Source organism: Xiphophorus couchianus, chromosome 17 (assembly GCF_001444195.1).
Source record: "Xiphophorus couchianus chromosome 17, X_couchianus-1.0, whole genome shotgun sequence".
In the NCBI taxonomy this organism is placed as follows: domain Eukaryota; kingdom Metazoa; phylum Chordata; class Actinopteri; order Cyprinodontiformes; family Poeciliidae; genus Xiphophorus; species Xiphophorus couchianus.
In genome coordinates this window covers 18,004,971-18,025,867 of record NC_040244.1, presented here as the reverse complement: position 1 = coordinate 18,025,867, position 20,897 = coordinate 18,004,971, and the positions used below count along the sequence as shown (strand labels likewise).

Sequence of the window (20,897 nt, the reverse complement as noted above, 5' to 3'; positions counted from 1 at the left end):
TCAGTTAAAATCTTGTCACAAATAAGAAAACATTATGGATGGACAGTCACATCAGTTCTTAGTCCATTGATAAATAACCACACATTCCCTCTATCAGCCCTAAATGTATTTCTTAATCAGTGGAAACATAAAGGGATTCAATGTAGAACATATGTATTTTTTGAAAAGGCTTTTACATTTACATTTTAACAATTACATAGCAAATTTAATATGGAAAGTAAAGATTTTTTTAAAAAATACTTACAGACTCAGGAACAGATTTCCAACCCTTCCTAGTCAAACCCCATCCTCTTCTGTGGAGACAATCCTTCTGCTTGATCCAGTAAGAAAGGGTTTAATAACAAGGATCCATAATTGAAGACTCAGTGCCTACATTAGACCACCTGAAAAGGATGGTCAGGAAGATCTATGAGTGATTATTACAGATAGCCAGTGGCCCAAAGTCCAAAAATATGTTAATTCTACTTCTATTTGTATTAGGCATGGAATCTCTCAATTCAAGGTATTACACAGATTGCACTTATCTAAATTGAAATTGTCAAACATGTTTCCTCTGTTGATTCATCCTGTGACAGATGCACAAAAGGACCGGACTTCTTGTGCAACCTTGCTAAATGTACCGTACTCGGGTACTATCTCAGCTCGGTTCAAGTAATAATTCAGTTCTGTGTTGTGTAAATAATGGCCAGAAGACAGGATGAGATGAAACACAGTTCATCTGCACAAAACAGACTCAGGTTCATCACACCGGGAACAGCATCTTACGAGATGATAGCAGCCAGGATGCTAACGTTCACAGTGAGTGATAAGAACCTAGTGAAAATGACAGAAAAGAAATAGAGTTTTCATGGAGATATGGTTGTGTTTGTTACAACATCAAATATGAAGTTGATACTGGAGTGTTATTTACTTAAAACTGTGTCCCTATATATGCCACTGACATGGAACGCAGATTAGCCATTGTGCAACAGCATATAAGATCACAAGAATTTTCTTGATAAAACGGGAGGCCACAGTTACATTCTTTCTGTTTGTTTTATTGCCAATAAGGTGCTGCATTTTTTCAAAATGTCAATAACATAAATTATTCTTCACCTTAAACTTAGATTGCTGTTATATTGGACTGTTTGACTCTATCCAGCCTGATGCCAAATGTTGTTGGAGCTTTCTGATTTGTTTATTGATTCATTCAGTCTCTTCATTGTCTGTTTTCTCTCCTACTAGAATTACAAGTTGGCTGTCGATCTGAAGCCTGACCAGTCTCAGGCCTGGATGAACATGGGAGGGATTCAGCACATCAAGGTGATAATGTATATAAAAAATCTAAATTACGTTCACATGCCATGCATAGCTGCACTCTAGCTATGGATGGCATGTAAAAGAATAGCCTTTTTGCTCTCCAGTGTTGTGCACCTGCACAAAATTTCTGGATGAAAACAATAACATATTAAGTGCCTTTGGGCCAGGGGTCTCAAACTCCAGTCCTCGAGGGCCGCAGTCCTACAGTTTTTAGATGTGCCACAGGTACAAAACACTGGAATGAAATGGTTTAATTACCTCCTCCTTGTGTAGATCAATTCTCCAGAGCCTTAATGACCTAATTATTCTATTCAGGTGTGGTGCAGCAGAGGCACATCTAAAAGTTGCAGGACTGCAGCCCTCGAGGACTGGAGTTTGAGACCCCTGCTTTGGGCCCTCGAGGGCCCAAACTGAGTCCTCGAGGGCCGGCATCCTGTGTGTTTTAGTTCTCTCCCTGGTTATATGCACCTGGATCCAATGATGTCTCATTAGAGGCCTAAGAAGAACACTGACATGCTGAAATAGTTGTTACTCCCACCAGGGAGAGAACTAAAACGTGCAGGATGCCGGCCCTCGAGGTCCATTGGAGTAAGACCCACTTTGGGCCCTCGAGAACCCAAAGTGGGTCTTACTCCAATGGACTGTACAATATTATAGCATAGAAATACTCTAAAGTTGTCAGACGTTGAAAAATTTAACCCAAGGCTCAGAAATAGTAGAAATAGCAAGGGTGATCACTGAACGGCATGCGCAGATCATTCATATGATGCAACATGCAGAACTTGAATCAGTTCCTTTAAAATAACTGGATTATTTGAATTAAACCAGAATTAAAGACTAATGATTATCATATTTAGATCTGTTTATTACTATTCAGTGATTTGGAGGCGACAAATGCCCAGATTATGATTAAGTAGAGCAGATCTGTGTGCTCCTTCCTTCAATACAAGCGCAAGACTTAATATTTCTTTAGTTTACGGTAATTGTACTATCTTGCATCTTTATTTGAATATAGTACATGTGTTAAAAAACATGTCTGGACACAGGGAGACTATGCAACTGCCAGGATGTACTATGAGCGGGCCCTGCATCTGAATCCTGGCTCCAAACTTCTCAAGGAAAATCTGGCAAAGCTGGACCGGCTGGAGAAGAGACTGACAGGTGGAGCATAATGTGGCAGACGTGAAAATTGTCCTGAATAGAGGTCAGCAGCTTGCTCTGGGAGAGGACATTTGCCAGGTCATTTCATCAGTCCAACCTGTTCACAGACAGAGCAGGAGAGAAGGCTTGCTGGTACATCTGTGTGCAGCAGAGTGAAATGGAGAATAACACAGAAGACCACTAGAAGTTCTGTGACTTCACAAGCTTTGTTTATTGTGATTTAATTTATTAGTGTCGCCTACTTAGATGCAGAGTTATTTTCTAAATAAGTATATTCACCAATTGTAATTCAGTCCTCTGCTTTCAGGCATCATTCCCATATTTATTAGTTCAAGAAAGTGAAAAGAATCAGAAAAGGTTCTGACCTGTAGGGAACGTGCCTGAGAGCTTCTCAGAAATCAAAAGGACATTCTGAAACAAAGGTTTGTGTGCAAGAGAATGGTGTTGATGTCAGTGATGGACACACGGTGGTCGGAGATCGTCCCTCAATTGTTGGGTTCTCGCTCCGTCCACCTCTGTTGTGTTGTCGGGTAAGATGTCACCCACCTTGCCTGCTGGTGGCGGTCACAGGGCCTGGCTAGTGTTTTGTAGCCTCGCCTCTGTCACAGTGTGGCCCAGGGCAGCTGTGGCTAGTGGCTACTATCCAGTAACCAGTGTGTAAATGACTGAATGTAGTGTAAAAGCGTAATAGGATCTTCTGAAATTGATAAAGCACTATACAAGTTCACCTTTGTACAATAGAATGAGAGTTGCATTCTACTGAACTCTCAGAGAATTCTTTCAGGCTGTAGCTGAAACTTACCACTGAATGCATAGTTTGTCTCTCTTCTCACTGGTGGCAAAACTCCACACCACCAAGTCAGAGGAATGCAGTGCTTACCCAAGCTTTATTTTATCCTTAAGTCATGAATCAATCACAAGGGTTGTGTTTGAATGTGTAAACCAGGGGTGCCCAATACGTAGACTGCAATCAACCTGAATTTATTTTTTTCACAGACACATCCTGATGGAGAACTGGATGTAGGAATAAAGTTTCTCAGGTAATGAGCAAAAATGTTAATATAGCAAAAAATATATATTTTTATGTGTAGCTATGAATTGATGCAACTGAAGAAATTATTTTCAAAATTGATACAAAAGGATGCCCGCCAGAGCTCAGGGCCATGACCATCACAGCCTTGTTGTCCGACTCTTATAGGGTGAGGCTTACACAGCAGCGGTTTGCTTTATTTATGCTGATTTTTTGTAAAGGACAGATCAAGAAAACCATCACTCATACACTCCAATAAGAGATAACTTTTGCCTATAAATAAGTCAATAGAGTTTCATTTACAATTTTTACATGTGGTAGTTCTCAGCTTCCTGATGAGAGAAAAAGTAACTCTTGGTCTCAAATCACTTGGGCACCCTTCGTGTAAACAGTCAACTCAAATAAGACGTTCGTTCATCTAGCTGCTGTTCTTTATGACCCATGAAATAGGCTTTTATTTCCTTTTTCTCTATAAGTTCCACTTATGTCATCAGGATATGATTTAGGTTTTTGGTCTACAATTTACTCATCTATTCTGGATGGACTTTAGCATAAGGGAATCATTTAGATTAAATACCAGCTGACATAAACAATCAGGTTGCTTGAATTAAACTAGGATTCAGATTTATGACTTGTTGTCCGCTTTGCTCTTCCAAAGATGAACCTTTACCATGAGAGAGCAAAACACCTGACTAAGGGTTCATTGTCTGTACAAGACTGTGAATCTGCTCCTGTTGAATAAACCTTTGATATGCCATGATCAGTCCCAGAAGTGGACCTTCAGATTTAGTAATTTTTTTGTCACAAAAGAGAAGGGATTGCAATCTGTTGCACCTCTCAAGTGCTGAGTATCAATCAGTAGAACAAAGGCTACAAGGGTAAAATTTTCTTTTTGTAGCTCAGAAAGTGAAATGCCACAGATAAATGCTACATCCCTTGGAGAGGAGCTGACTTTGAGCCTATGGTCCCAGATCATCTGCAGCTTTAATAAGGAGCTGTGTTTTTTTTCCAGTTCATCTTGTGGCTTTGTACTTTAAAACCTCAGTAGTTTGCTGTTTGAATGCTTGTTATTTTTGTGAACACTGATTTGAATGTGATTGAATGTTGTGATGTGATTGTGAGATGTAAAGGAAGTGACCAGGACAATGATGTAATTGCTCCAAAAAAATAAAAATAAAGTATATCTTTTACTACATCATGTCTGGTGTGTTTCTACTTAAAGGTATTGCACTGTACAGTACATGTCCCTCGTAAAGGGAAAGGTTTCCTACACAAAACCCTGAGAGAATTTTTGTCCATATTGAAGTATAGTAATGTGGCAGTATTATGAGTCTGGCCAAAGAAATTGAAAATGTTTTCTTAACCTGTTGTAGACTTTTAGATTATCAAAACTGTCAGTGATTTGTATTATTATAGCTGTAATGAAGGTCTTCATTACTGGTCAGGATAACACTTTAATTATGTGCAAATGATAATGAGACGGGTACAAATAGATTGAAGTATTTTATTGGGTGTTTTATGCAGGGCATCTCAGTGGGTATTGAGGGTGTCCTGGGGGGAATAATATAAATGAAGTAGGTATGGTAATTATGAAATGTATTACAAATGTTTGTAGATTATGGCTTACCTCTGCCTGAACACCTGGTAAAGATTCCGGAAGAGACCAAGTGCAGATGGAAGAGGGGGAACAAAGCCTGAGGCATTTTAGAAGTGATGAATAAATTAATATTTATATGAGGGTAGTTTTAGATAGCAAATGAGTATGTAACCATGAAGAATGTTTGTTATTTATGTGTTGAAGATTGGTTGTTTTGTTAAGTTGTTTGGTGTATATGTGGTTTGTTCTATCCTGTCTTTTGAGAAGTGTGTTAATTGGTACCGCCCAGGATTACAAAGCCTGCATGTTGGCCACATGATAGGAAGTAATAGGTGCGGGTGCTGCGACACCTCATGACCATGTAAGCAGGAATGTCATCTTTGTTAAATGTTGGAGATTAAAACACCTGGTTGGTTGCACTACCCCTGCCTCCAGACTCCTATTTCAGCCTCCCGCTAAGGGCCATCTTAACAATAGCTCAACTTGGTTGTTCATCTGTTTTCTCTACATGCTGGTTTTGAGACAGGCATGTGGAACTGTTATTTTTGATTGGTAGCGGCACTGTAAAAAACCCAGAGTAAAACTTACGATAAAAAATTGTAAGACACCGACAGTTACAAACTGTAACATCCAAAGCATTTATATTACTGTAGAAAGTAAATGGCAGTGAAGAAACATAAATTTCACTTAATTTTTACAGTTATGAAATGTAGAAAACATATATATATTGTGGAAGTCTTAGACATTGTAAAATTTATAGAAAAATGCTGTAATATTGCCAACAATTAATAACCCTAAAATGAAGAGTACTTATCAACCAAAATTACACATTTTGCCAATATTTATATCTACAATGTAAAACCGTAGACTAGACTGCAAAAGTGATTTCTACAAAGAATCCAATGCTTGTATGATAATTTTTTATTTTATTTTTTAATAAAAATATTTATTCATAATGCCCTTCATCTATCAAATTGAAATCTCAAAGGCAGATCAATTGCAGGGAAAATTCCTACAGCCAAACGCTGTTAAAAAGATAGCAATAGCAAAACCCATCCATCCACCCATCTTCTTCCGCTTATCCGGGGTCGGGTCGCGGGGGTAGCAGCTTCAGAAGGGAGGCCCAGACCTCCCTCTCCCCGGCCACTTCTTCCAGCTCTTCTGGGGGAATCCCGAGGTGTTCCCAGGCCAGCCGAGAGACATAGTCCCTCCAGCGTGTCCTGGGTCTTCCCCGGGGCCTCCTCCTGGTGGGACGTGCCCGGAACACCTCACCAGGGAGGCGTCCAGTAAGCATCCTGACCAGATGCCTGAGCCACCTCAACCTGCTCCTCTCGATGTGAAGGAGCAGCGGCTCTACTCTAAGTCCCTCCCGGATGACTGAGCTTCTCATCCTATCTCTAAGGGAGAGCCCAGCCACCCTACGGAGAAAACCCATGTCGGCCGCTTGTATCCGCGATCTCGTTCTTTTGGTCACGACACAAAGCTCATGACCATAGATGAGGGTGGGAACGTAGATCGACCGGTAAATCGAGAGCTTTGCTTTTTGGCTCAGCTCTCTCTTCACCACGACGGACCGGTACAGCGCCCGCTTGACAGCAGACGCTGCGCCAATCTGCCTGTCGATCTCCCGCTCCCTTCTTCCCCCATTTGTGAACAAGATCCCGAGATACTTGAACTCCTCCACTTGGGGCAGGACACCCCCCCTGACCCGGAGAAGGCACTCTACCCTTTTCCGGCTCAAGACCATGGCCTCAGATTTGGAGGCACTGATCCCCATCCCGGTCGCTTCACACTCGGCTGCAAACCGCTCCGGTGAGAGTTCCAGATCACGACCTGATGAAGCCCATAGGACCAGATCGTCTGCAAAAAGCAGAGATGAGATCCCAAGGCCACCAAATTGGATCCCCTCAACACCTTGGCTGCGTCTAGAAATTCTGTCCATGAAAGTGATGAACAGAATCGGTGACAAAGGGCAGCCCTGGCGAAGTTCAACTCTCACCGGAAACGAGCCCCACTTACTGCCGGCAATGCGGACCAGACTCTGACACCGGTCATACAGGGACCTGACAGCCCGTATCAAAGGGCCCAATACCCCATACTCCCGGAGAACCCCTCACAGGGCTCCCCGAGGGACACGGTCGAACACCTTCTCCAAGTCCACAAAATACATATAGACTGGTTGGGCAAACTCCCATGCACCCTCCAGGACCCTGCCGAGGGTGTAGAGCTGGTCCAGTGTTCCACGACCAGGACGAAAACCACACTGCTCTTCCTGAATCCGAGGTTCGACTATCCGACGGACCCTCCTCTCCAGGACCCCTGAATAGACCTTGCCAGGGAGGCTTAAGAGTGTGACCCCTCTATAATTAGAGCACACCCTCCAGTCCCCCTTTTTGAACAGGGGGACCACCACCGCAGTCTGCCAATCCAGGGGGAACTGCCCTGATGTCCATGCGATATTGCAGAGTCGCGTCAGCCAACACAACCCTACAACATCCAGAGCCTTAAGGAACTCTGGGCGGATCTCATCCACCCCCGGAGCCTTGCCACCAAGGAGCTTTTTAACCACCTCGGCGACCTCGTCCCCAGAGATTGGAGAGCCCAACCCAGAGTCCCCAGGCTCAGCTTCCCCAATGGAAGGCATGTTGGTGGGATTGAGGAGGTCTTTGAAGTACTCTGCCCACCGGCCCACAATGTCCCGAGTAGAAGTCAGCAGCACACCATCCCCACTATAAACAGTGTTGATGCCGTACTACTTCCCCCCCCGAGATACCAGATGGTGGACCAGAATCGCCTCGAAACCGTATGGAAGTCTTTCTCCATGGCCTCCCCAAACTCCTTCCATGCCCGAGTTTTTGCCTCAGCAACCATCCGAGCCGCATGCCGCTTCGCCCGCCGGTACCCATCAGCTGCTTCCGGAGTCCCACAGGCCAAAAAGGCCCGACAGGACTCCTTCTTCAGCCTGACGGCATCCCTCACCAAAGGTGTCCACCAACGGGTTCGAGGGTTGCCGCCGCAACAGGCACCGACAACCTTGTGGCCACAGCTCCGATCGGCCGCCTCGACAATGGAGGCACAGAACACGGTCCACTCAGACTCCATGTCCCCCACCTCCCCCGGGACGTGTTCGAAGTTTTGCCGGAGATGGGAGTTAAAGCTCCGTCTCACAGGGGATTCTGCCAGACGTTCCCAGCAGACCCTCACAACACGTTTGGGCCTGCCAGGCCTGACCGGCTTCCTCCCCCACCACCGGAGCCAACTCACCACCAGGTAGTGGTCAGTGGACAGCTCCGCACCTCTCTTCACCCGAGTGTCCAAGACATACGGCCGCAGATCCGATGAAACGATGACAAAGTCGATCATCGAACTGCGGTCTAGGTTGTCCTGGTGCCAAGTGCACATATGGACACCCTTATGCTTGAACATGGTGTTCGTTATGGACAATCCATGACGAGCACAGAAGTCCAACAACAGAACACCGCTCGAGTTCAGATCAGGGGGTCGTTCCTCCCAACCCCGGCCCTCCAGGTCTCACTGTCATTGCCCACGTGAGCGCTGAAGTCCCCCAGCAGAACAAGGGAGTCCCCAGGAGGAGCACTCTCCAGTACCCTCTCTAAGGACTCTAAAAAGGGTGGGTAATCTGAACTGTCGTTTGGCCCGTAAGCACAAACGACAGTCAGGACCTGTCCCCCCACCCATAGGCGGAGGGAGGCTACCCTCTCGTTCACCGGGATAAACCCCAATGTACAGGCGCCAAGACGGGGAGCAACAAGTATGCCCACTCCTGCCCAACACCTCTCACCTTGGGCACCTCCAGAGTGGAAGTATGTCCAGCCCCTCTCAAGGAGACTGGTTCCAGAACTAGAGCCATGCGTCGAGGTGAGACCGACTATTTCTAGCCGGAACCTCTTGACCTCACACACTAGCTCCAGATCCTTCCCCACCAGAGAGGTGACAATCCACGTCCCAAGAGCCAGCTTCTGCAACCGAGGATCGGATCGCCAGGGTTCCAGCATTTATATTAAATGCATTTAAGTATTTCTCTGTGAAGATCTGAGATACATGAGAACATAATTCCTCTCTTTTCAAAGAAGGAAAAAATGCTTTTTAAAACATCAGAGAGGAATGCAACTCCTGAAGCCTGAAGCTCACCTTGTAATCCTTGCTACCCCATTGGACAGGGACCAACCATTTCGGAGACATACAGCTCCAAAAAAAAATTAAGAGACTACTTAAAATAATCCGTTTCTCTGATTTTACTTTTTACAGGTACAGTATATGTTTGAGTAAAAATAACATTGTTCTTTCATTCTATGAACTACAGACATGTGTCCAAAATTTCATGTAAAAATTTAGTATTTATTTCAGAAATGAGAAATCCCAAGATCCTGACTTATTTTCTTAGGATCTTGAGAAAGTAAGTCTGAATTTCTTTTTCTTTTATTTTCCCCATGTCCCTTTAGGGCCCAGGTGTCAAATTCCAGTCCTCAAGGGCCGCTGTCCTGCAGATTTTAGATGTGCCACAGATACAAAACACTGGAATGAAATGGCTTAGTGACCTCCTCCTTGTGTAGATCAATTCTCCAGAGCCTTAATTACCTAATTATTCTATTCAGGTGTGGTGCAGCAGAGGCACATCTAAAAGTTGCAGGACACGGGCCCTTGAGGACTGGAGTTTGACACCCCTGGCTTAGGGGCTCCGTACCTTTATATCAGATATTCTGACATAAAGAAACGGTACCATCATAACCATGACCCTTCATGGTCATGGAGGGCTGTGTTGTCTCAGATCAAGACAGCCTTCCACCTCCCTCCACCTTTGTCAGCAGCAGAAACAGCAACTCTATACCTGTTGGTGAAAACATAGACTATGTTTTGCATTGTCCCCACATGATGACAATGATACAGTGTGATCTGATTAAGTATTAGATTCTTGATTAATATGCGTTGTTCAATGTGCCCCTTTTTAACTTTGAGCCCCTGGCCCTCCAAAGGTCTCTGCACGGCCCTGCCCGCTATCACCTAGCTTCCAACAAAAAGCAATTAGAAATTATAAATACACACAATGTGTTGGAGAACAGTGTTTGGTGACTGACTTTTGTTTGTCAGGCTAAAGTGAACATAACAAAAGTTGAAAAAAGACTCTCTTGGAGATTAAAAATAGCACAAAACTTAAACTCCGCCTCTCTGGCTGCAGTCAGAGCTCCAGACAAGGGGAACAGACTTCCCCAGGGACACAGAGTTTCGCACAAGATGGCCATGACGTGGCGCACTGCTCCAAAAATCTATTTGCAAGCTGACCAGAAGAAGTGTACGTCTGTGCACAGATTCCAAAGCAGTAGTAGAAAGTATTAAGGGAGAAGGAAACGATAGAAAAGATTTAGTATTAGAAATTCATCATATTTTATTTAGATTATATAGGGGTGGCATTGATGTTTGGTTTTGTTGGGTGCCAGCACATGAAGGAGTAAAAGGCAATGAAAAGGCAGATAAATTAGCTAAAGGGGCTTTAGAGGGGGAAATAACAATTTCAATTCCTTTTGGGAAAGGGGAAGAACCTGTTACTTATTAAAAGTAAAGAAATGGGGAAATGGCAAAAAATGTGGAATGAAGATAAGAAAGGAAGAAGATTGTATGAAGTACAAAAGTCAGTTCGAATTCGAAGCATTAATGAAAGAAACAGAAGAGAAGAAATAATAATTAGTAGATTAAGAGTAGGTCATACCTACTTAAATGACATGCTTTAAACAATAGGGAGGAAAAATAATGATAAATGTGAGAGATGTGGAGAGAAAGAAAATGTAGAACACATATTGATGAACTGTAAGTCATATGAACTCGAAAGGGAAGAATTAAAGAGAATAGTTAGAAGTATAGGGCATGAATGGAATCTTAAAGGTATATTAGGAAATGAAGGAAACATAACAGATATTCACAAATTAAGGAAAGCATTGTTTATTTATCTTTAGACTACAAAATTCAAAAATAGAATTTAATAGATGTGAAGTAATGCTTCTACACACTCATGTACAGTAGGTGGCGGTATGCACCTTAAAGTTGCTTGTGATCCGCCATAATAGAAAAGAAGAAGAAGAAGAAGTGTACGTCACACACGGAAGTGTCAACATGGAGGACGGTAAAGAAGTTTCCACGAATTCGCTTCTGAAAGATGGTGAGCTTTTCTTTTTTAACTAAACACACAAACTAACAATAAAAACAACAACAATAAAAAACGATACCTGACAATAAAAAATGGACAAGGTTGCTGTGCTACAAGGCTAACTTTGTCAGCTCCTGTACATGTAATCATCCTTCTCTTTCCGAGTAAGTGGAGCTTGTAGCGTTTGGAATGTGTTTAGTAATTTGCCCTAATAGACACTCTCGTTCTTTTAATGCAGTGACCCACAGAAACTACTCAGTTTTCGACAGACCACCCGGGTCCTATCACTGGTCTGCTGGATGCTGGTGGGAGACTGTAACGACCTTCTGCTCTGTTTGCAGAGTGCTATTCGGATTTCCTGGACGAAGATTTTGACGTGAAGACGTACACAGCACAGGCTATCCATCAGGCCGTCATCGCTGAGCAGTTGGCCAAGCTGGCACAGGGCATCAGCCAGCTCGACAAAGAACTGCACAGCCAGGTACGAACATCCGCTTCATTCAAAGCAGTCAGAAACCAGCTTTGACATTGCATCTGTTAAAACCATTTGAAAACAAGTGCACAGGTAGGGTCTATTAGCAACATTCACAAAGGACTTGTAAGTCATTACAAACGGTTTCATCTCATAGAGCATCAAATAAAGTTTGAAATAATACAAAGCTCATTCATGCAGGTTCCAAAATAACAGGCTTCACCTAAAAGCAGCAAGTGGTGTTCTGGGTATCTGTACATTACGCTAGTCTTTAAAACTTCTCAAAAGTGCTACCCATTAATAAAAAGCAGTTTTTGAGTGGGTGGGTCACTAATCAAGCAACTGGGAAGAAACGGCATAGAATGTCATGCTTAACCTTTTTAAACATGACAGATGTCATGAATGTATGACATATGAATGTCTCTACATTCATATTCTTAAATCTCACTTGATTTTTATGTTTCACAGTCTTGATGCCTATAACTCATTTACTAATTATCTGTTGACCATTTAGAAAAGATATGCATTTTCACTCACTTATTGACCTGACCTTAAATAATGAAATACTGTTGACTGACTTCTTCTGTAGGAACACAAAACAGTCTGTTGCTGTGTGGCAAATACAGTTTTGGCTTCAGTTTCATATCTCACTGGTACTTCTGAGTTACAGCTGTGAAAATGGTTTTATAATCCCTGTTAAAAATCTGCCATAAAGCTTCTCTTGGAGGAGGATCAGTCAGTTGTTTTACTTAGAGTGAAATCAGATATGAGAAATAACTAAATATGCTATCAATCAACCGATTGATCGATAATTCTCAATATATCAACAAACGATACAATCTTTGTGTATGAGTTTAGTAAAAACTACATAAAGGTATTTTGATGTGAAAATGTGGATTTTCTTGTCATTCTTTAATTTTGTGCTGGCTTCAGAATTCCACTTCTATCCACGAAGCTTGTATACTTTTCCTTTATGGCTTTTTATTTGTTTAAGTTTACACAAGTCAGTTTGTGTGTGTTGTGTGTTGGAGAGGTCAGAACCAGTTCAAATAAAACTCAGCAGCTCAAAGAAACTCAGACATCTGTTTTGGTCAGGACTGATCACTTCAGTTTTGTGCATCTCTTTTTCTATAATGTGCCACTGACTGCTTCAATGTGATTTAGTTTATGAATTTATGTTTTTCAAACTCGGAATTTTTGTCATTTAGATACATTCTTATACTTAAATGACTAAACATTCTTCATGCTTAGAAATTCCATGATTTTAAGGTGGCGTACCTAAGCCTGATTTGCATGGATTGCTTCATCCTAAAATCAATCTCCATCACAACAAACTAAATACCCTTTGGGTATTAGCTACTCCTTAGTTTTGCATTTCATCACTCTATGGAAATCGACACTAAATTTCAATCAAGCTTTGTAGATTGTGTGTTTTTTCCTTTCTTTCCAGGTTGTGGCAAGGCATGAAGACTTGTTGGCTCAGGCTACAGGGATTGAGTCTCTTGAAGGTATTTACCAACGTTTTTTTATTCTGCATTTTGCTTTTGGTTCCTGTAATTGTGAGATGGGTTCCCTCTCCCCAGTCCAAGTGGCTAGGGAGAGGGAAGGGTGGGTCTCCATGCTTAGGCTACTGCTCCGGCGAACCGATCCTAGTTAAGCCGAAGATGATAGATATCTAAATAACTAAGGAAGTATAGAGGTTAGTTGTTGTTGCTGACTAGAGGTGTGCTGATCAATCATAAATTTTAATATATTAGATATTTAGCATTCAAATTCAAAAATACTATACTGATCCCAAAAGGAAATCAAATGTTGATGTAACTGATATTAATTCAAGATTGTTTGTGTGTGTAAAAAAGGGAATGTAGAAAATATTTAAAAATATTGCAGCACTTTAGTTATATTACATGCCTACAAAATAGATTTGAAAAAACATCTCTACAAAACTGTGAGCCTTGATTGGTACCACCAGATGGAGGTAGTGCATTCTAATAAGCAAGCTCTTTAAATCTAATATTCTGAAAGACAAATCTTGTGTTATTTTCAGGGGTTCTTCAGATGATGCAGACGAGGATTAGTGCACTGCAGGCCGCTGTTGAGAGGTAAATAATCAACTGAATGATCAGGGTGTCTTAGATGGAATTTGGCTGTTGATCCATTAGAACTGAGTTGAATCTCAAGGTTAAATGATCCCAGGAACTTGAAAGAACACACTAGCTGAACCAGAAACCACCAGGATCTAGATAAAGTCAGCTGTTGACACTGTTTCAGATGCTGGAATACTATTGATGAAAATAATACATGTTTATATGCTACAGTTTGTGATCATTGAAGATCACAATGTCTCTGTTGTGTTAATGAGTTTTTTCAATATTTGTGTACATTTTATGTTCACATGCAATGACCCGGTAGAGTCTGTAGCTGACAGGTTCTTTAGAAATCAAGAAGCCATTTCTGCTTAGTGTAGAAAATATTCTACGGCCATACTACCTAGAGTAGTCTTTAACTTCAGGGTTTTAAGTGCCACAAAGTTTCTCCACTTCATACCTGGATGCCCAGTCCAAATCTAAATGTTACTTCAAAAGGTAAAAGTTTCTCAGAGTTGAGTTAGAACCTCGGGTTCCAAGTGTACTTTGTTGTCTTCAAGTGTTTGTTTTTTTTAATATTTATTTTCTTTTATAGCATTTACAGTACCTTTCTGCTGCATAATTATGAAAACACTAGATAGGTTCTCTGTTTATTGGAGAAGTTCCTGAGGTGGAAAACACCTGGATGATGGTCAGTTATAACATTTTTTTCTTTCCAGAATGAGGGCAAAGATTGTTGATCCCTATAACAAGATTGTGGGCAGAATCACTCAGCTAGCCAGACTGCAGGTAAGTTTAAATGTAATCTATCTGATTGTGAATTATGTTTTACAATTCTGGTAAAAAGTTGTTTTTCTGTTCCAAAGATTAGTAAAAGTCATTAGGTTCTTACTATGCCTTGGATCAAATAAATATATCAGAACATGTGACAACGTTAACAAAATTAAGTTGAATTCCCGAAGCAGTCTATGTCACAATCAAGAGACAAAACACGTTGATCAAATATAATTGATTGATGTAACCTTCATCTCTTTTGTGTCCTGGAGATAGGCATTTCTCAGTTCAAGTAGCTTTCTTGGCATTTGCCACTCATGCTTTTATTGGCCATCTTGTTTCCACACTATAAAACAATCAGGACAGGATGTGGACTTGGATGGATTTGGTATATCACTATATTTTGTGCAAGACTTGAATAATGAGATTTACATGCAACCCAGAAGTTGTAATCTACTAAATGTCTGCAGGGTGGCATAAAATCAATTGCTACATAACAAAAGGCTGTTGATTTGTTCTGTGTTCCCTGGTTCGGATACCAGACATAAGTATTAAGCCAGGGGAAGACAGTTAAGACGTGGATGAAGACATAAAGAACAAATAGTGCTGGGGTTGGACAGAGAGTGGGTAGCGCAGATTGATTGACCCCGACTTCTTTAGTTTTGGTTGATCAGTGATTGATCTTGCATGTCAAACCGATCTATCCACCCATCTTTTCTACTTCCAAAAGGAGGGATGGGAATTGATCATTTATTGATACCAATTCCATTATCGATCTCACTTATTGATTTGATTTCTTCTCATTTTCATTGAGTTGGGTCATAAACTCTTCAAACCATGGATCATGTATTCAATTCAAACAAAATTAAAACTGGCTTTAAAAAAATCTAATGAACATTTAAACATGAAATGCACATCAACAGTTTTTGTGCAGACAAAACTGCATGTTTGCCTTTTCAGGGAGGATCTTTCAAGACTTTAGGTGTGTTCAACTGTGGAAAACACGCCTTAAGTCTCTCAGATGTTATTTCATATGAGAGGAAACAGCAATCCTTTCAGATCCCTACAATCTTGTTATAGTTATCAACAATTTTCACCTGTGAAATTTTACTCCTACTTGCCTTTATGACAGACGTAACTTCAAAAGGTGCTTTTAGCCTAACAAATGAGCCTCATCGGAAACTAGATTAAAATATTTTGACTTTGACTGTAATTGTTGATGGAGATTATTTATACAGTGTGCCGCTAACATTACTACAATAACCATATCCATAAGGATCACTGGGACACTCAAACCCCTCCACCACGATAAGGTGGCAGCCCACGGAGAGGATGTGCCAAGTTGAAATGACAAAGGACAAATATGTGCTAGTAATTTTGATATTGCCTCAGTTACTTTCTTAGCCAAAAACAAATCTATTCCATTACAATCTGCAGATGTTTTATCACTATATGTTTTTTTTGCTATATTTATAATTTCATTTGCCTCAACAGCATTTAGAAACCTTGAGTGGGGATTCCGTTCAATTAATACTTTGTACTCTTCATCTGCTATAAGTAGTACTGTTTCGTTTTAAAGTCCTTGTGCTGACATACAGAGCATTACATGGCCAGGCTCCTGATCATCTGTGTCAGCTTTTAGCTAAATATTCTGCTGCTCCTGGTCTTCGTTCTCAAACTCTGAATCTGTTGGTTGTTCCACGTACATTGTTAAATACCAAAGGGGGCTGAGTCTTTGGTATTTTAGCTAGCTTTACCTTTTTAACTAATTTTAGCTTTTATGTGGGGTTTTTCACATTTTATGGGGTATTTTACTGTTAGTATTAGCATGTCAACTGGCTTTAGCTTTTTAGCTAATTTTACCTCATAAGCTGCTGTGACATTTCAGTTTAACTTTGTAGGCAGTGTTCTGCACTGATTTCTAATAGTCTTTTGGTGGGATTTTTGCATTAAGTGAACATTTTCACACCTCTTCTTTTTCTGTGCATGTTTTGCAGACTTTTATTTTCTTCTGCTGGTTTTGTCTATTTCTTACATTTCTGCAAGACTTCTGCAGTTGACTTGAAATGCTTCTTCAATTTTCACAAAAAAAAAATTCATCTTACAGCTTTCACACTACATTTTCACAGGAAATGCAAATTTTTCTAGTTTTGATTTATTCTTCTTTGTAGACTTTTGTTTATAATTGTTCTGGTTAACACATCATGTTTCGACAATTATTCCCTTTGTTTCTGGATTCTGTGCAGCTGAAAGGATTTTTGCTCTTACTGTTTTACTTATGGACAGTTGTCACAACACAATACCTGAACTATGACCCTTAATCCAAAAGCAGATGGAAAGGAGGCTTCATGGAAGCAGAGCAGGACCAAATAGCAGTGAGAGATGGAGAAAGTTCAAACCATTTTGTATAGTTTTGGCTTAATTACTGCTCTTAGTAACAGCTTTTTCTTAGTCTTTATATTCAGTTAACAATTAATTGATTACTAAATTAGTTGATGATCATTTTAATAATCAATTCATGATTTATCACGATTAATCTGTTTTTTTGCTTCAGCCATAAATATGTTATGGCAAAAATACATTTTTCTTTGGCATATATAGTATTTTTGAATTGAACTGAAGACCTGCAGATGAAACATCAGGGGCTGAATACAAATGCACACCACACTGAAGTTATTTGTATAGAAAAATGTTTGAAACCATGCATCATTTTAATAATTTGCCAGCATTTATATCCTTCTTATTGATAAATGTTAAGCTGACCTAAATGTACAAATAGATTTGCAGTATTTATATCAATGTCCTGGGTCCCTATTGACATTGGTAATTATATCTATTGACTCCAGCTCACAGCATGTCTTTCTCTGCTCCAGGTGGCCTGTGACCTGCTTCGGAGAATCATACGCATCTTGTACCTGAGCAAGAGGCTGCAGGGCCAGCTGCAGGGTGGCAGCAGGGAGATCACTAAGGCTGCTCAGAGCATCAATGAACTGGGTAAGGCCTTTTCTTTATTCGTTTTTGCACTTCACTTCTGTCAGGCAGCTGTGTGTGATTTTCAAATCTACAGAAAATCCTTTACGCTAAAAGTGCAGTATGTAACTTTTGTAACAAAAATATTTTTTTACATAATGTTCACACATCTGTTGTTGTGGATTTTGGCCTATAAGCTGGGCAAAGCATAGCAGCTGGTGTCAGCCTTTTGAAGAGCTTGCAGCCTTCTCTCAGGTCACCTGTTGCAGAGCCTTGTGATGAGAGAGGTCTGGTTTGTATCCTGTAATAAAATCCTATCTAGAGTAGGTGTCATGCTTTATCATGCACTCCCTTCACCAGTCACCATTTGGTTTTCTACAAGCTGGCTGCCTGCCCAGCATGTTGATCTTGGAGCAGCTTATGGTAGGTTGCTGCTGGACCTTCTAGTACAGCATGAGTTCTTTCACAGCCTAAGCAGGTCTACCATCTTAACTTGTGGCCAGTGCACCATGTTCTGATCTAATGCATTCTTTTACTTGTGCTTGTGGTATGTTTCATCTGTAGGTTTTGTTGCAGTTTTATTTTCATTTGTTCATGGATATCATTAGAATATTTGATAAACTCTGTTTATCCCAACTTTAAAATATCTGCTTATATTCAATCAGCCTCTTATAATCATTAGAAAACTGTGTGCATGACATTATGTGTGAGGTTGTGCTCTAGATCACAGAAGCACTTTGATTCTCCCTAAAATTGAAAAAGTGAGAAAAAAAGTATTTGAACACCCTGCGACTTTGCAAGTTCTCCCACTTAGAAATCATGGAAGGGTTTGAAATGTTCATCTTAGCTGCATGTCCACTGTGAGAGACATACGGTAATCAAAAAAATAATAATCCGGAAATTGTGGTGTGTGATTTCTTAAAATAATTTATTTGTGTGTTACTGGTCCAAATAAGTATTTGAACACTTGTGAAAATCAATGTTAATATTTGAGACAGTAGCCTTTGTTTGCAATTACAGAGGTCAATTGTTTCCTGTAGTTTTCCACCAGGTTTGCGCTGCAGCAGGGATTTTGGCCCATTACTCCACACAGATCTTTTCTAGATCAACCAGGTTTCTGGGAAGTCACTGAGAAACATGGAGTTTGAGCTCCTCCAAACATTTTCTATGGGGTTTGGGTCTGGAGACTGGCTAGGCCACTCCAGAACCTTGCTATGCTTCTTATGGAGCCACTCCTTGGTTATCCTGGCTATGTGCTTCAGGTCATTGTCATGTTGGAAGACCCAGCTATGACATGAAAGGTTAGCAGTTGTTCAAATGCTTATTTACAGCAGTAACACACAAATAAATTATTTTAAAAATCATACATTGTGATTTCTGGATTTTTTTGTTTTTGATTATGTCTCTCATAGTGGGCATGCACCTAAGATGAAAATTTCAAACCCCTCCATGATTTCTAAGTGGGAGAACTTGCAAAGTCAAAGGGTGTTCAAATACTTATTTTCCTCACTGTACTTCAAGGTTTAATGTTCTGCTCATGCACATATGTAGATCAGAGATGATTTTTACCTAAAGCTCTGTAATGCTCTCTTAAAAATTGTTAGAAAGATTCTTCATGGATCTAAGCAATATTTAAAACATTCTTGGTCTTTAACACTGATTAACTACATGTGGTGTATGTTTTTGTGCAACCTTCACAGTCAGTGGAGGAAAAGGGTTAATGATAAAGCAGGACACCAACTCTAGATCAAATTTTATTGCAGAAATTGGACGATGATGGCAACAGTGGCTATTGTCTCTTTGGTAGTCAGAGGGCCCAGCATCCTCACATCTGTCAGACTGAACAGCTGTGGCTACTATGCAGTAATTTACCACCGTGAGCATGTGAATGTGTTTTGTGAATGACTGAATGTAGCTTGGATGGCTTTGTGGTCTTATGGACTTGAAAAAGTGCTATACAAGTGTAGGTCTTTTTTTCAAGTCTGTGCTGTTGGTTATCTATTTAACACACTAGTCTTACTTATTAGAAGTAAAATAATCAGTTCACAAGCTCCAGTGTTTCCTGAGGCCTGCAACCAAATGTCATAGTGGATACAGAAATGCAGTTGCATTGGATGTAATTTGGTAGATACAGAACAAAGAAGTTCTAATACAGAAATGTTATTCTACTGAGCAGTTATTCTACTAGACCACAAACATGAGCAGTATGTTTGTGGTCTAGATAGTATATGCACTCTGTTCTTGGTCTGAACTTCTTTTCCTTGATTTACGGCATTCTTACAGCATGGTATGAAGGAAATCAGCCTGTGGTTCTGCTGAGATTCTGCAGAGGTGTTGAAGATGCCCAGATAACTTTAATAATCAAAATTGACTTCTGGTCCTTTTTGAGATGGACCATCTCAAAAAGATGGACCATCTCTAATGAGATGAGATGACAAGGATCTCATGTATCCTGTAATATTATTTTGTTTAGAACTCATGCAGCAAATACTGACATTATGGTTTAAAAACAAAACAACAACAACAACAAAAAAACATTGTGGGATATAGAGGAAACTGAATGACTGAAAAATATTATCCAAGCTTAATATAACGATATCTATCCAGCACTGGGAGAGACTAAATTCAACTTTTCTGAATTTTTCTGAGGCTTCAAGTACACAAAGTGTATTTGAGCTAAAAATGTGCATTTTCCAAGTTCTATACCTTGTTACTGGAAACTGGCCCATTCCTTAAGAGACCTTAAAGAAGCACACTGCCACAGTTCCTACAGGAGTCTCTAGTACAGTGGTTCTTAACCTGGGTTCGATCGAACCCCAGGGGTTCGATGAGTCGGTCTCAGAGGGTTCGGCGGAGCCTCTGCCGCGGAGGTAAAGACACACTTCTGTAAAGTCGTGATGACACGCCCCGCTTGGCCGTCACTTGCTGCAGAGGATCATGTTGCATTGCTCGGCCAATCAGTGCTGCGGGGAATGTAGTGCACGCAGTATCAGCGGCTGTCGTAGTTGTACGTCACGTGGTTTCTTTCTTAATATTTTAATCCATACTAAATATGTCGAGCAAAAAAAGAAGAAAATGAACAGACTTTGCTCTGAAGATGCAATTGTCAAGGTGAAGCCACGCCTCTCTAAACTGGTCTCCCAAAAACAACAGCAGAAGTCACACTGATTTGCAGATATGTCATTTGTGCAATACTTTATTCTGGCCCCAAAAAAGTATTTTGTGGATTCAAAATGACAAAAAACAAATTAAATTTAAAATAAAAAAAATTAAGTCATTAAAAAAATTTTAATTCTTTGAAAAAATCCAAATTTATTTTTAATTAGTAAAATAGTAAAAAAAAACTA

At 40.6% G+C, this 20,897-nt stretch overlaps 2 protein-coding genes and 1 long non-coding RNA gene across 7 annotated transcripts in view; 2 read left to right on the top strand and 1 right to left on the bottom strand.

Annotated features, from left to right (window-relative positions):
- Positions 1-4,685, top strand: part of tmtc1 (transmembrane O-mannosyltransferase targeting cadherins 1) — a 114,845-nt gene extending 110,160 nt beyond the window's left edge. For 3 of the 4 annotated variants that reach the window (XM_028043538.1, XM_028043541.1, XM_028043542.1), the window contains 2 exons: positions 1,225-1,302; positions 2,346-4,685. In XM_028043538.1, coding sequence (XP_027899339.1) covers positions 1,225-1,302; positions 2,346-2,471 — 204 coding nt within the window. In that variant the 3' untranslated portion in view covers positions 2,472-4,685. Of the gene's footprint in view, positions 1-1,224; positions 1,303-2,314 lie in introns of all 4 variants that reach the window. The other variant, XM_028043539.1, reaches the window with a different exon arrangement.
- LOC114160777 (uncharacterized) lies at positions 1,626-20,669 on the bottom strand. Its single transcript, XR_003598847.1, has 4 exons — positions 20,322-20,669; positions 17,991-17,993; positions 7,347-7,359; positions 1,626-1,636 (listed from the first exon to the last, which is right to left on the bottom strand). It is a non-coding gene; the product is annotated as an uncharacterized LOC114160777 (long non-coding RNA).
- cog5 (component of oligomeric golgi complex 5) overlaps positions 3,414-20,897 on the top strand; it is an 83,685-nt gene continuing 66,201 nt past the window's right edge. For both annotated transcript variants that reach the window (XM_028043544.1, XM_028043543.1), the window contains exons 1-7: positions 3,414-3,500; positions 11,168-11,259; positions 11,589-11,728; positions 13,170-13,227; positions 13,767-13,821; positions 14,526-14,595; positions 17,454-17,574. In XM_028043544.1, the coding sequence (XP_027899345.1) occupies positions 11,214-11,259; positions 11,589-11,728; positions 13,170-13,227; positions 13,767-13,821; positions 14,526-14,595; positions 17,454-17,574 (490 nt within the window). In that variant the 5' untranslated portion in view covers positions 3,414-3,500; positions 11,168-11,213. The remainder of the gene's footprint in view (positions 3,501-11,167; positions 11,260-11,588; positions 11,729-13,169; positions 13,228-13,766; positions 13,822-14,525; positions 14,596-17,453; positions 17,575-20,897) is intronic.